Source organism: Lolium rigidum, chromosome 3 (genome assembly GCF_022539505.1).
Source record: "Lolium rigidum isolate FL_2022 chromosome 3, APGP_CSIRO_Lrig_0.1, whole genome shotgun sequence".
NCBI lineage: Eukaryota > Viridiplantae > Streptophyta > Magnoliopsida > Poales > Poaceae > Lolium > Lolium rigidum.
The window spans coordinates 134,866,489-134,877,913 of record NC_061510.1 but is presented as its reverse complement, the minus strand read 5'-3'; the positions used below and the strand labels follow the sequence as shown (position 1 = coordinate 134,877,913).

Genomic DNA, 11,425 nt, shown 5'->3' with positions numbered 1-11,425 from the left:
TTAGAAATAGCTCCTTCAGGTTTGCCATTCCTAATCGTGAATACTTTCACAACAGTAAGCCTAAGCATGGCCTTCACTTTCCACCTCTTAAAGTGCACACCGGTAAGCTTATCCGGCCTCAACACATCATCAAAACTAGCCATAATTAACTAAGTAAATTTCCTACAATTAGGTTTTTGAAATGTTGGATCATTAGGAAATATTTTCATGATTAATTCCAGAATATTAAATATGACGACATCAAATATTATCATGTGAAACTCAAACATACTAGATGCACTAATCAACATGAAGAATATTACTGCAAATAGTGCAACATCCATGACTAAAACAAGCATCAGATCACATCGCACGTACCGATCGGGTGTAGGTGTAGTAGTCATCCATGCAGTGATAACATTGTTGACGACAACGTTACTGAAGACAGGTCGAAGCAGAAGGCGATGGAGATAGCGGTACACATCACCGAATGACTTGTCCGGTAGACAACCCGTGATGAAGACCTTGAACATTCATGTAGAGCGCTTCCCAAAAACCTAATTCACACACTCCCATACAAGATCGCAAACGCGACTAGTTCTAGAGACCTGCTCGCCTGTTCGTCGGTGCACGCCAACGGGTGGGATGGAGTAGGCTATGGTGGCAGCGCATGCAGAGGTGGCAAAAACCCAAACTCATGTGTAAGATGTGTTTCTGCGGAATCCGAGTAAGAGATTATATAGGCTCACGAAATCCTAGGAAATATGGGCCACACCCACGTCGCACGTTTCGAGTCGGTTACAGTAGCCCACAATCCGGGTCGATGCTCAATCCACTCAACACGAGCGCGATGTTGATATTTGCAAGGAGGAGCAATCGCATGTTGTGACGAGTCGAGACGAGCAAGGAGGAGGAGGAGCGCGCGTGTACCACTTCTCTTTTTGCTTATTTGCAAAGGCTGGAACAACCCATCTTATAAGGTGATCTAACTTCCTCCTAACTTTTCATATCGAACTAAACTTTGCACTCCCACCTTTTTTAAGGGTGTCCACCTTTTGCCACTCCCCTGTGAGCTGCCAATAACATTGGCTTAAACTCACATAGGCTGCCACATATGTGGGCTTTGAGATTTAGTCAAAATTTAAAATACTACATTGCCCAAAGAAAATAAAATGACCCATTATTTCAACAAAAGTTAGCTACACAAGAGGATATAAAAAAACTAGTAGACAAAGTTCATTTATTTAGAAATAGAAAAGGTCAACATAGGCTCATGCATTCAGAACACATAACTTCAACGGAAGCTTTGAATTGAAGTTTGTTTTGCTGATGATATCAATAGTCAGTCTGTCTTACCTCCTCTCTTTGAACAGATTATAAATTGAGAAACAACTTAAATTGACTCTAGAATTTTCTGGAATATCTTCATTAGATCTAGATTTTTCTGGAGATAAATCATTCCTTTTTTTTAAACTAACCATTCTGTTTGAACCTAGCCATTGACTTTAGATTTTTTTTTGAGAGAGTGCCATTGACTTTAGATGATTGGTGAAAACGAAAGGTTTTTTTTTTTATTATCACTTGATGAAGTCTGAAGATTTTCGTTGAATGGGCTTTCAGTGCTACTACATCTCAGCCTCTCTTCGCCTATGGTAGAACGGGCCCAAAATAGCACGATCCAGTGAGGGGAAAAGAAGGCCATTCTGGAACAGATCAGTCATAGGAGGCGAAGAGGGGAGAGAGGGCCCGAGAGATCCGCCACCGCACCCATAGGTCGCCGGAGAAACAGCCGGAGCCCAGACGATGGCGTCACCGGACAGCGGCCGCACGCCGGCGCAAGGCGCGGAAGACGCATCCGCCTCCCCGTGGCCTCTCCGCAAGCTCCAGGTCTCGCCCCCCTACCCCCCGTAATCTTAAATAGAAAGTTGCAATGTCATCGACAAATCTTGGATTGAATCATGTTTCTGACCGCCCTTGTTTACCATAGATGTGTTACATGGCCGTAAGGAATCAGGCGTGTAACCCAATCGAATCCGTATGTAACATGGTTATCTTGAATTAGTATTTTTCTTCTGTTGGGATTCGATTGCAAAAATTACTAGGCGTTCCTATTCCATTTTTGGGGGGAGAAAACCTGTGCACCGGTGCATGCTCAAAATTTCTCTGAACGATCCTAGATTTTACTGCCATTTTCTTTGCACACGATGCTTTTAAAGCTGCACTCGCACCGGCTACACATTTTTGTTGGCTTAACGGAGTTGATATTTGCATTTCTTCATAAAGATCTTTTTTTCTTATTTTGATTTACTCTGACCCACTTTCTGCTTGCATATGTAGAGCTTTGCTCCAGGGCTGTGGTCACAATGCAAAGCCTACGAGGACGTGTTTGTGGAGAGCGCTAAAGGCAAGAGCTATGTTTTCATGTTCCTTCGTTGGGTGCATTTGTCTCAGTAGGATGGTTCCGCAATCAATGCTTGGTTTCATTTTCATTGCAGTTACCATTTCGGATGCACTGGTTCTTGCAAGCGAGCATCAAGCGGAGGCAGTTGGATGTGCCACTGTCGCAGGGTTCATATTTTTGAAAGGTATATCTCTGGTGTTCTGAAAGCATACTGCTACTTGTTTCTTGTACTTCTATGGGCCATGTTGTGGACAAGTAATGGTCCAAGGATATTAATGTTGTATGTGCATTGAAGACAGATTTCAGATATATTTATCTGATCAAACCATGCTGTACATTATAAAGGTACTTTTGAAATGTTACATAAAGATGTGACTAGGCTATGCAATTGATATTTACGTAGACAAAAACATGGTCCCTCATTGATTGGAATTAGAAGCTGAAGAGAAACAGTTTAGTTTTATAAATCCTGAAACCAGAGAACTATGGTCCATCCACAGGATGCCAGATTGTTCGTATACTTGTTTACAAATGTACAAACTGGTTTTAACCCGAGAAAGCAACAAAAGCTAGACGCCGCATGGACATACTAATCACGAGCTAACAAGGAAAATCGTCTGATGTGTTTTACTTTTAGACGAATGATGGAAAACCTGTGAATTTGATGCTTTGTCACTCATATGTCTCCTTACATTAGTAGTCCGGAGTAATGATTAGTATTATAGAAGATTCGTTTCAGTTGCAATTGCACAAGTTCTTTGTCTTAATGTCCTCTTGAATATAGTGGAGGTTTCAGAGTTCTGTTGTACCACTTAAGCAGGAAAAAGCTCCATTATTTCAATATATTATCTTATTTATTGGAGCTAATACAGTATTCATCCCAAATTGAGGTTTTATGTCCTAGCAGTGATATTTTCTTTTGCTTTCTTGGTTTACTAATTCCTTATTGAGATACAAACCTGGAAAATGGTACTCAGGAGAGAAAGTGAACTGTACAGGGCGCTGAGCTCTGTTAGCAAACTCAAATCTTGAGAAAGTGAACTTAGTATGGGCAAAACTTTCATGAGAAATTACTAAATAAATTAATAGACAGCTGTATATCCATTTTAATCACATGTCATTTATACAAGTACTTGTTAGCATCGATTAGTAATGGGCATTTTACTTTTGAAGGCAACGTTTGACAAAGCTTTGTGCATAAGTTGCATGTGAGATACTACTGTATTTGGCAATGATCCATTGAAGTAGTCTATGTTCTGTTCCTGTCTATGAAATGTTGATGCTTGCAAAGCCTGTGGTATTCGTATTGGATATGTATTTGATACTATATGTGCCGGAGACATACTTGATATGTATCCAGCAAGTATGGAAGAATTAACATTAAAGAAAGAAAAATTGGATACAGGTTGGCACAGCCCAGTCGAGTAAGGGGTATCTCAATCCTCCCCATGCCGCATGGCCTCCTTTGTCCCAATTCTATTGCCCCTTTGTCTTGACGGCAGTGACTCCTAGACAGTAGACACCTCTGCCAGCGTTATGAACTCCTCTTCTTGTCATCCCAACGACTCACCCAGTGTCCCAACGACTCAACGGGCAGTAAAAATGTTCCAAGTATGCCACATAATTTATTATTCAATTGAAACAAAGAGTTACACATATCCACATATAAAGCATTTTTTTTGTAAAATGGCACATCCCCTTATCTGTATCACCACATCAAGCAATACCAGGAAGAAAACAAAGTGGGAGAAAGGGTCTGCGAATGTTATGCAGATTAGCAAGTGGAATAGTGCCTGGGCTTAATTGTGTGGATGGTGTGTTAAGTTAATTAGGATTGTGCGATCACATATTCATGTGATGCACATGGCAACCATATCCTTCTAATACATACATGGAATAGCTCAAAGTGGCCCTCTCCCTATATTTTGGCTGATTTTATTTGTTCATTTTGATGAAATAACACTTTTTTTTTTTTGCCTATCAGGCCCTCGGAGATTCTTATACCGCAATACCCTGGGTCGTTTTAAAACGGAGAAGGTATAGTGCTTGCAACTTTGGTTATGCTAATGAAAAATTTATCAGACATCTGTAACATATTAGATTTTGTATGTTCAGAACTTCTGAATATCCATATATTTAATGAAGATAGAATCATGTAACTATGATTTCTTCAAGTACTCATGCTGGTAAATGCTTTGTGGTTTTAGTCATGACTGAGTTCCGATTCTTCTATAGCTTACCTTGTCCAACTGGGTGGGTCATAAGCATGAAAACCATGGCAGACAAACATTCTTTTCCTTCATAAATGTATGTATCATGTTCTCCCATTTTTTTTACAGGATTTACTGAATGATGTTGAAGAAAGTATGATCGAATATAAAACATCTATTCAGAACTTGAGAAAGAATTCCAAGTACACCCTTGACAAAGTAGTGATTGGTGAAAGTGATCTGCAGCGTGGACGAACTGATTTGAGGTAGTATGCATGCAGTCGTTTCTAATCATCTACTTCCATTTCATTGAAAACGCTGTGCTCAAGAATAATCCTTATGTATGTTTTATGGTCATGAACTTTGCAGATCTACTGGTAAGCAAATCCAATCTGTTATAGGTTCAATTTACAAAGCAGAATCCACAGCTGCAGGTATCGAATTCTTTTCCAAAGGCTGGTGTTTTTTATGTATAATTTGAAGCATGATCTCTGCAGATAGGGGGCCATGGGCCACATACATCCTTTGATCGCTTAGTTATATAATATTTTCAATATTTTTTCTTGTGGCCCTAGGTTTGATGGATCGACTAAGAACCATTCCTACCAGACAGTCTCTTGAATTGCGAGCAGAGGTTAGTGAAATAGCTCTATGTGTTAAAACTTTGTCTCCATCTATTATCAAAAGTTACTTTCAACTTAGAATGTGTTTTTCCAACTTTCAGGTGGCTTCCATGGCGTCTGATTTGAAAAAGCAGAGATATGTCCTGGAAGAAAGGGTGAACCAAATATCTGAATATGGTGTCCGGGTCTGACTTTCGCGATCTGCAGACAAGCATAGAATCGCTTCTGGGCCTTCCATGCAATAAACTGAATCACAGAGGGCGATGCTGCTATTTCTAATTAGACAAGCATCTTCTCGGGATTATGACCTTGTTTTTGTTAGCATTTGAATACAAGGTTACTCGCAGAACCATCATTGACTTCGCCTGTCATTTACTACTCCGTATTTGCATGTGTGGAATCTTGCCTGTACTTGTCATTCACATTTCTTCTGCTGATCATTGCCGACTATTATACTCTCTCCGTTCCATATTAGTTGTATCTTTCATACTCGTACGAAAAAACTTTGCTTTTTTGCTTAAGATGTATGCTGCTGCTGCTTCATTCATTTTGCCTGTATCTCATGCAACTTTGCGTGCGCTCTCTGGCTTGTGTGTCAAGTGTTATTCTAGTTTGGAAATAAGAACCAGAAGGTCGTTTTTTTTTCTTAAGGTGTATGCTGCTGCTGCTTCATGCATTTTGCCTGTATCTCATGCAACTTTTTGTGCGCTCTCTGGCTTGTGTGTCAATGTGTTATTCTAGTTTGGAAATAAAGAACTACAAGGTCATATCAAGGTGAGGGAAGCTCCGCTCAACGGATACAAGAGGTGACACTGACAGTGACAAAGGTTTCATTTGCTCATTCTTATATGAAGTCACAAGCTCAACCCTGAGTTACTTTCCCCCTCCCCCTCTCTCTCCCCACCGCCCCCTTTTTCTTCCCGGCTTTCCCCCCTTTCCTCTGGCGGCGCTGCTGGCCGGAGTGGATGGTGGAGGAGAGGCCAACCCTCTCTACTGTATAGCTGTAGGATTAGGTTGTCTACCCATGCAGAGTATGACGCTGTGCCATTAGAGTGGAGCGGTTTGCTCGATCTGTTCGGCTAGATTGGGTGTGTTCTAGGGTTCGTCTTCTTCGTTTTTCCGCTTCAGTGGTCGGAGTTGGAGGCGACGATGGCGAGCATCGCTTCCTTAAATAAAGCCGAAGCTTCTAGAGGGGGTGATTTGGGGATGGGAAGCTCCACCTTACTTCTGTTTCTGTCCTGCCGTGGCGGTGAGGGGAAACGAAGTGGTGCAGCTCCGTCCTTCTTCAAGTGGGTCCTTCTTCAAGTGGCTCCTTCCCCGGCGGTGGATCTTCTTCGACAAGCGCATCCAGCTGGAGGCAACCTTGCCTCGGCTATCCTTGGCCGTCATGGTGGCCAAACATCTGCAACCTCCAACTCGAAGGCCTCTCTCCGTCCTGTTTGCTGGAGCTCGACGCTACGATGCCGCCAAGTGGTTTGTCCCTGAGGGCTTCAAGGTGACCAGCGACGACGGTGTTTCGCCGGAAAGGGGCGCTCGAGCTCTCTGGCCCTGCTCCTCGGCGGTGACGCCTTGACGACGCCGGCGTCGTGTGGCAGAGAAACCCAGGGACTCGATTGCTTTTTCAGATTTGTTGCTAGGGTGTTTCTTGCAAATGTGCAAGCCTTATCTTCAAATTCTAGGTTTTTAGACAAGAGGATGCAAAGGGCCTGTACGAAAATTGTACCTGTCGTCGTGGTGAACAGACAGATGCCATGGGATGGCTTGAGTTGGGGCCGAATGTGCGCTAGAGGATTCGGGGGAGGGTTTTGATAACACAGGGATGAATTCCGGATGGATTACCGGTATCTTTATTGATGAACTTGGCCTTGGCCAGAGGTTGAAGAAGCACAGTACAAGCACTACTTCTAACTTGGGATCTCTCTATTGCATAATCAGCTACCCCGCGCAAGGGTGTGCTCCCTCTCCTTATATAGGGGAGAGGGTGGCTTACAGGCAAAGAAATCCTAAGGGAATCTTTGACTAGACAAACTACTTTACAAAGCCTCTTTGGTAGCAGGTGACACCGGTATGCCTTTAATCAGGAACGGTGACATCCTCCAGTAGCTTTTACGTCATCTTCTGCTTTGGCCTCAGAGCTTCGATTAAAGCTGAAGTGCTTCGCTCATCCTTGTCCTCTAGTCCTTGAGGGAATCTTTGACCAGCTTGCCGACATGCTACAGTGTAGCCTGTACCGGTAGTCCGGTACCTTCTTAGCCTATTCCGGTATACTCCTCCTGCGATACCGGTATAGACTCACTTAGCCACAAACTTAACTTCATTGTCCGGAGTAATCTTTAAACCGGTACCTTTACAGCCTAAACAAGGCTAGTTTGGCATGCCTTTGGCATACCGGGGGTCATCCCCCCAACATTAGTCCCCGAAGCTGGTATAGTCCGGCGGATCCTATCCGACGGACCATGCCAGGTTCCCGTTCCTTAATGTACCGGTTTAACCCTTCCGGTAACCAGTTCAAAACCTTCCGGCATCTATGCCGAACCCATCTCATCATACCGATATTTTCCGGTAGGTCTGTCATTAAACCTTCCTCGACGAAGTCGAGAATATCTCGGAAACAGTGCCTGTCAGAGACATGCGCACTGTTTCTGACGCGCCAGTGTCAGGGGTCACTTCCCTTTGACTTTTGCACTCGCATTTAATGTGCCATACCGGATCCTCGCCGCTGTTCCTGATCCTTGTGGCCTCCCTGTGGCATCTTGTATTTTTATACGTGTAGCTCCGCGCCACGTGGCAGCCCACGAGGTGAAGCGCCACGGGCCTAGCGGTTGCCGGCCCACGAACTCCTTCCCTATTTAAGGGCGCGGCAGTTCCTCATCGTCTTCTTCCTCGCATTCCAAACCTCCTGAGCACTTAGACCCTTCGCCGTTCACGCTCCTCTCGCCGTCGTTCGCCGCCAAGGCTTTGCTCTCCGACGAGCCTCCCAAAGAAGTTCTGCAGAGCTCTGCCCCTCGAGATTCACCACAACCTCTTCGCCTCTTCCGCGCAGAGCACCGTGCGGCAACCCCTTCTTTCTCTTCTCCGTCCGCCGCCCCTAGCCGCTAGCTCGCTGAGCTCCGGCGGACCGTCGCCTTCGTCGTCCACCGCCGCCCTCAGGTTAGTCTCGCGGACGACGCACTCTTCTCCATTTACCACATTGCTCTCGGGCCGGTAGTGTATTTACTTCCTCTTTTCTTTTGTTTTTTCTCTTACTCGTAGATCTTCGCGAGAGGCTAGGTTTGGGGAAACCAGTTTGTAGGTAGATCTTTGAACTTTAGGCAAGTATGTCTTCCGAGGAGTATATATCGGAATCCCTCGCTAGCAGTCACCATATCGAGACCCCCACAACTTCTTCCGGGGAGGAAATCCCGGCTGACCAAGCTTTCGACGGGCTCAAGGCGGACCTCGCCCAGACTGAAGAAGATACCGGTAGCTCCGCTCAGTTTACCGGTAACTCAGGAAAAGAAGCCGACAGTTCGAGCCAAGGCGCTGCCGCCCAATCTTCCGCCATCGATCTCGACTCTTATACGCGCGGGGCCTGGATGGGCTCCGACGTGACCCAGGCGGAGATTGACTGGCTCTACCGCTCCCGGAGGATACCGGAAGAGGTTTGGTGCCGCGTCCCTGGCGAGGAGCGCCAGCCCGAGCCTCAGCCGGGTGAATATGTCGTCTTTTCCGCTCATTTTGAGCGCGAATTAGGCCTTCCGGCGTCGGATTTCTTCCGGCGCTTTCTTGATTTTTATGAACTTCAGCCCCATCACCTTCCGGGCAATTCCATCTTCTATCTTTCTTCCTTCGCCACTTTCATGGAGGGATACGTCGGTATGACCTCCTCTGTAGATAATTTTTCTTTTTTCTACTATCTCCGGAAGAACTCTATCCAGGACACGAAACTTCCGCACCCCAAACCGTTTGTCCAGTGTGGGGGATGCATCCTTTCGCCCCGTCAAGGGAGCTCCTTCTACAAACTCTCCGGTCTGGAGTCTGTCCGGACCTGGCAGAAGTCCTTCTTCTATGTCCGGAACGGTGGCCCGGAAGACTTCATCAATCTTCCGAAATATGTTCCCGGGCCTCCGAGCATGAAGTCCATCCGGATCGCCCTTTTCGTCGAGAAGAACAAGAAGGAGACCAACCTCTCCGCGGACGATCTGGTCATGGCCTTCCTCTCGCGCCGGGTGCTACCCCTTCAGCGGCGCGCCCACAAGATTTGCCAGATGTCGGGCCGGATAGATCCGACCCGGATTACCACTCACCAGCTGAGCGCCTCTGACTTGGTCCTTAAGGCCAAGCAGATTTGCCAAAACACTTTGAGGCCCAGCGGAAAATATGGGTTGGCTCCTTATAGCCGCAACAACTCTCCTCCGCGCCAAGTAAGATCTCGGGATCTCCGGAAGATTTTGTACCGGAGTACATGTGACTTTTCTCCTTTTTCATACTGATTTGTTTTTTTTGTGCCGCACAAATTCCGCCGGATCCGCCAGGAGGAGCGAGCCTCCTACGCCCCCAACCGACACTTCCAGGACGACTGCGACCCGGACCCCTATCTGAAGGGAAAGCACAAGATGGGTCCGACGCACACCAAGCACCCCGGTAACTTCTCAATTCCTAATCCGGCAAACGATTCCGGTTCTGACGATGAGGTCGCTATCCTCGAGGTATTTTGTTCATCCGTCTCCTTATACTCTGTTTCTCTGTAGATCTCCGCTCAGCCAGCGCAAACCCCCAGGTCGTGGAGCGCGAGGTTGGACAGGAGTTCCTGGACAACCTGGCCTCCCGGGGGCGAAAGAACTAGGCTCCGGCCCCTGAGGCCGGCCCCAGCGAAGCTCCCGCCGCCAAGTGTCCCAAGAGGAAGGACGGCGACAAGCCCTATAGCAGGAAGCGCCGGTATAAGATGCCAGTCGCTACTGGGTAAGCTTCCGGTTTCTCTTACTTTTTATCTTTTGCTTGAGATTTTCCTTGTTCCATTGTTTTTTCTAACCTTCTCTTTCCTTTTCTTTCCCATGTCTCCTCTGAGCCTCTCCCGGAGCGCACCGGGCATGACACTAGAAGCTCCTGAGGACGCTGCCAGGACCTCTCCTCCTCCTCAGGCAAGCCCGGTACCGTCTGGTGCCGGCAAATCTCCAGCCTCCCCTCGGGGAAGCAACACAACTTTGGGGCGCGCGGCCCCTGAATTGTCAAACCCCCGCGCGGAGGAGGATTTCACTTCCCCTCCAGACTTTGAAGACACCGGCGCTAGCAACACCGGCGCCGGTAACGAAGAAGCGGAGCGGGCGGAACCTCCGGTTCCCCCCACTCCAAAGAAGAAGAAGAAGGCCACCGCCCCCCCCCCCTCTACGACCATGCCGGAACCTTCCGTGCCGGCAACCTCACCACCGGTCAAGGATGCGCCGGAAGCTCCCTCGCCGGCCAAGGACGTGCCGTTACCTCCTCCGGCACCTCCATCCGGCGAACCCACGGCCGCCGAGCCAGCTCGCCCGAAAGGCGCCAACCTTACCGCTCAGCAACTTGCTGCTGTGGTCAAAGCGGCGACCTCGCCACCTTCCGGCTCGCAGACACTAGTGCTGCATGCCGGCCGCGCCGCCGATGCGGCCAGTGAGAAAGCTTCAGCTCAGCTGGGCCGGATCACTAAGCTCAACCGCGGCGAGGTCAACCTGGGCCCGCTGCTAGAGCATGCAGAAAAGTGGAATCTGGCGGACCTGTCTCCGGTCACCCGCGGCCTGGGCAAGGAAAAACTACCGGTTGTTGATCCTTCCGGCCCACGGAGTACGGCGCAACACCTGAGCCGGCTCAAGCATGCCGTCCAGGAGTTCGACACAGCTTGGCATGATGCCAGCGGCAATGTGGTGGTAAGTTGCACACTTAAACTTCAAAGCTCTCTCTTTCAAATTCATGCCGGTTTTCAATCTCCCAACTTATAGATATATCCACCCAGTCCCCGAGTTTCGGGTTGAGTACGCAGTTCTTAGCGCGAAACTTTCTAGAAGCAAAAACCGGCATAGCCAGTCCCCGAGTTTCGGGTTGAGCATGCAGTTCTTAGCGCGAAACTTGTTTGAAACAAAAAGTCGGCATAGTCAGTCCCCGAGTTTCGGGTTGAGTACACAGTTCTTAGCGCGAAACTTGTTTGTAACAATAATCTGGCATAGCCAGTCCCCGAGTTTCGGGTTGAGTATGCAGTTCTT

The 11,425-nt window shown here is 47.3% G+C and overlaps 1 protein-coding gene across 1 annotated transcript; it reads left to right on the top strand.

Moving 5' to 3' along the window:
* The first annotated feature begins 1,690 nt into the window (after positions 1-1,690).
* LOC124698257 (RGS1-HXK1-interacting protein 1-like) lies at positions 1,691-5,591 on the top strand. The gene is made up of 8 exons (XM_047230761.1): positions 1,691-1,866; positions 2,317-2,383; positions 2,475-2,564; positions 4,365-4,417; positions 4,720-4,856; positions 4,960-5,024; positions 5,166-5,224; positions 5,315-5,591. Exons 1-8 carry the CDS (start codon positions 1,783-1,785, stop codon positions 5,402-5,404), a joined length of 645 nt encoding a protein of 214 aa, XP_047086717.1. The 5' UTR covers positions 1,691-1,782; the 3' UTR covers positions 5,405-5,591.
* The last annotated feature ends 5,834 nt before the right edge of the window (positions 5,592-11,425 follow it).

Coding starts and splice junctions, on each gene's coding strand:
- LOC124698257 (XM_047230761.1), top strand. CDS start 1,783: ATGGCGTCACCGGACAGCGGCCGCACGCCGGCGCAAGGCGCGGAAGAC. Junction 1,867..2,316: donor GGCCTCTCCGCAAGCTCCAG/GTCTCGCCCCCC, acceptor TTGCATATGTAG/AGCTTTGCTCCAGGGCTGTG. Junction 2,384..2,474: donor GTTTGTGGAGAGCGCTAAAG/GCAAGAGCTATG, acceptor TTTTCATTGCAG/TTACCATTTCGGATGCACTG.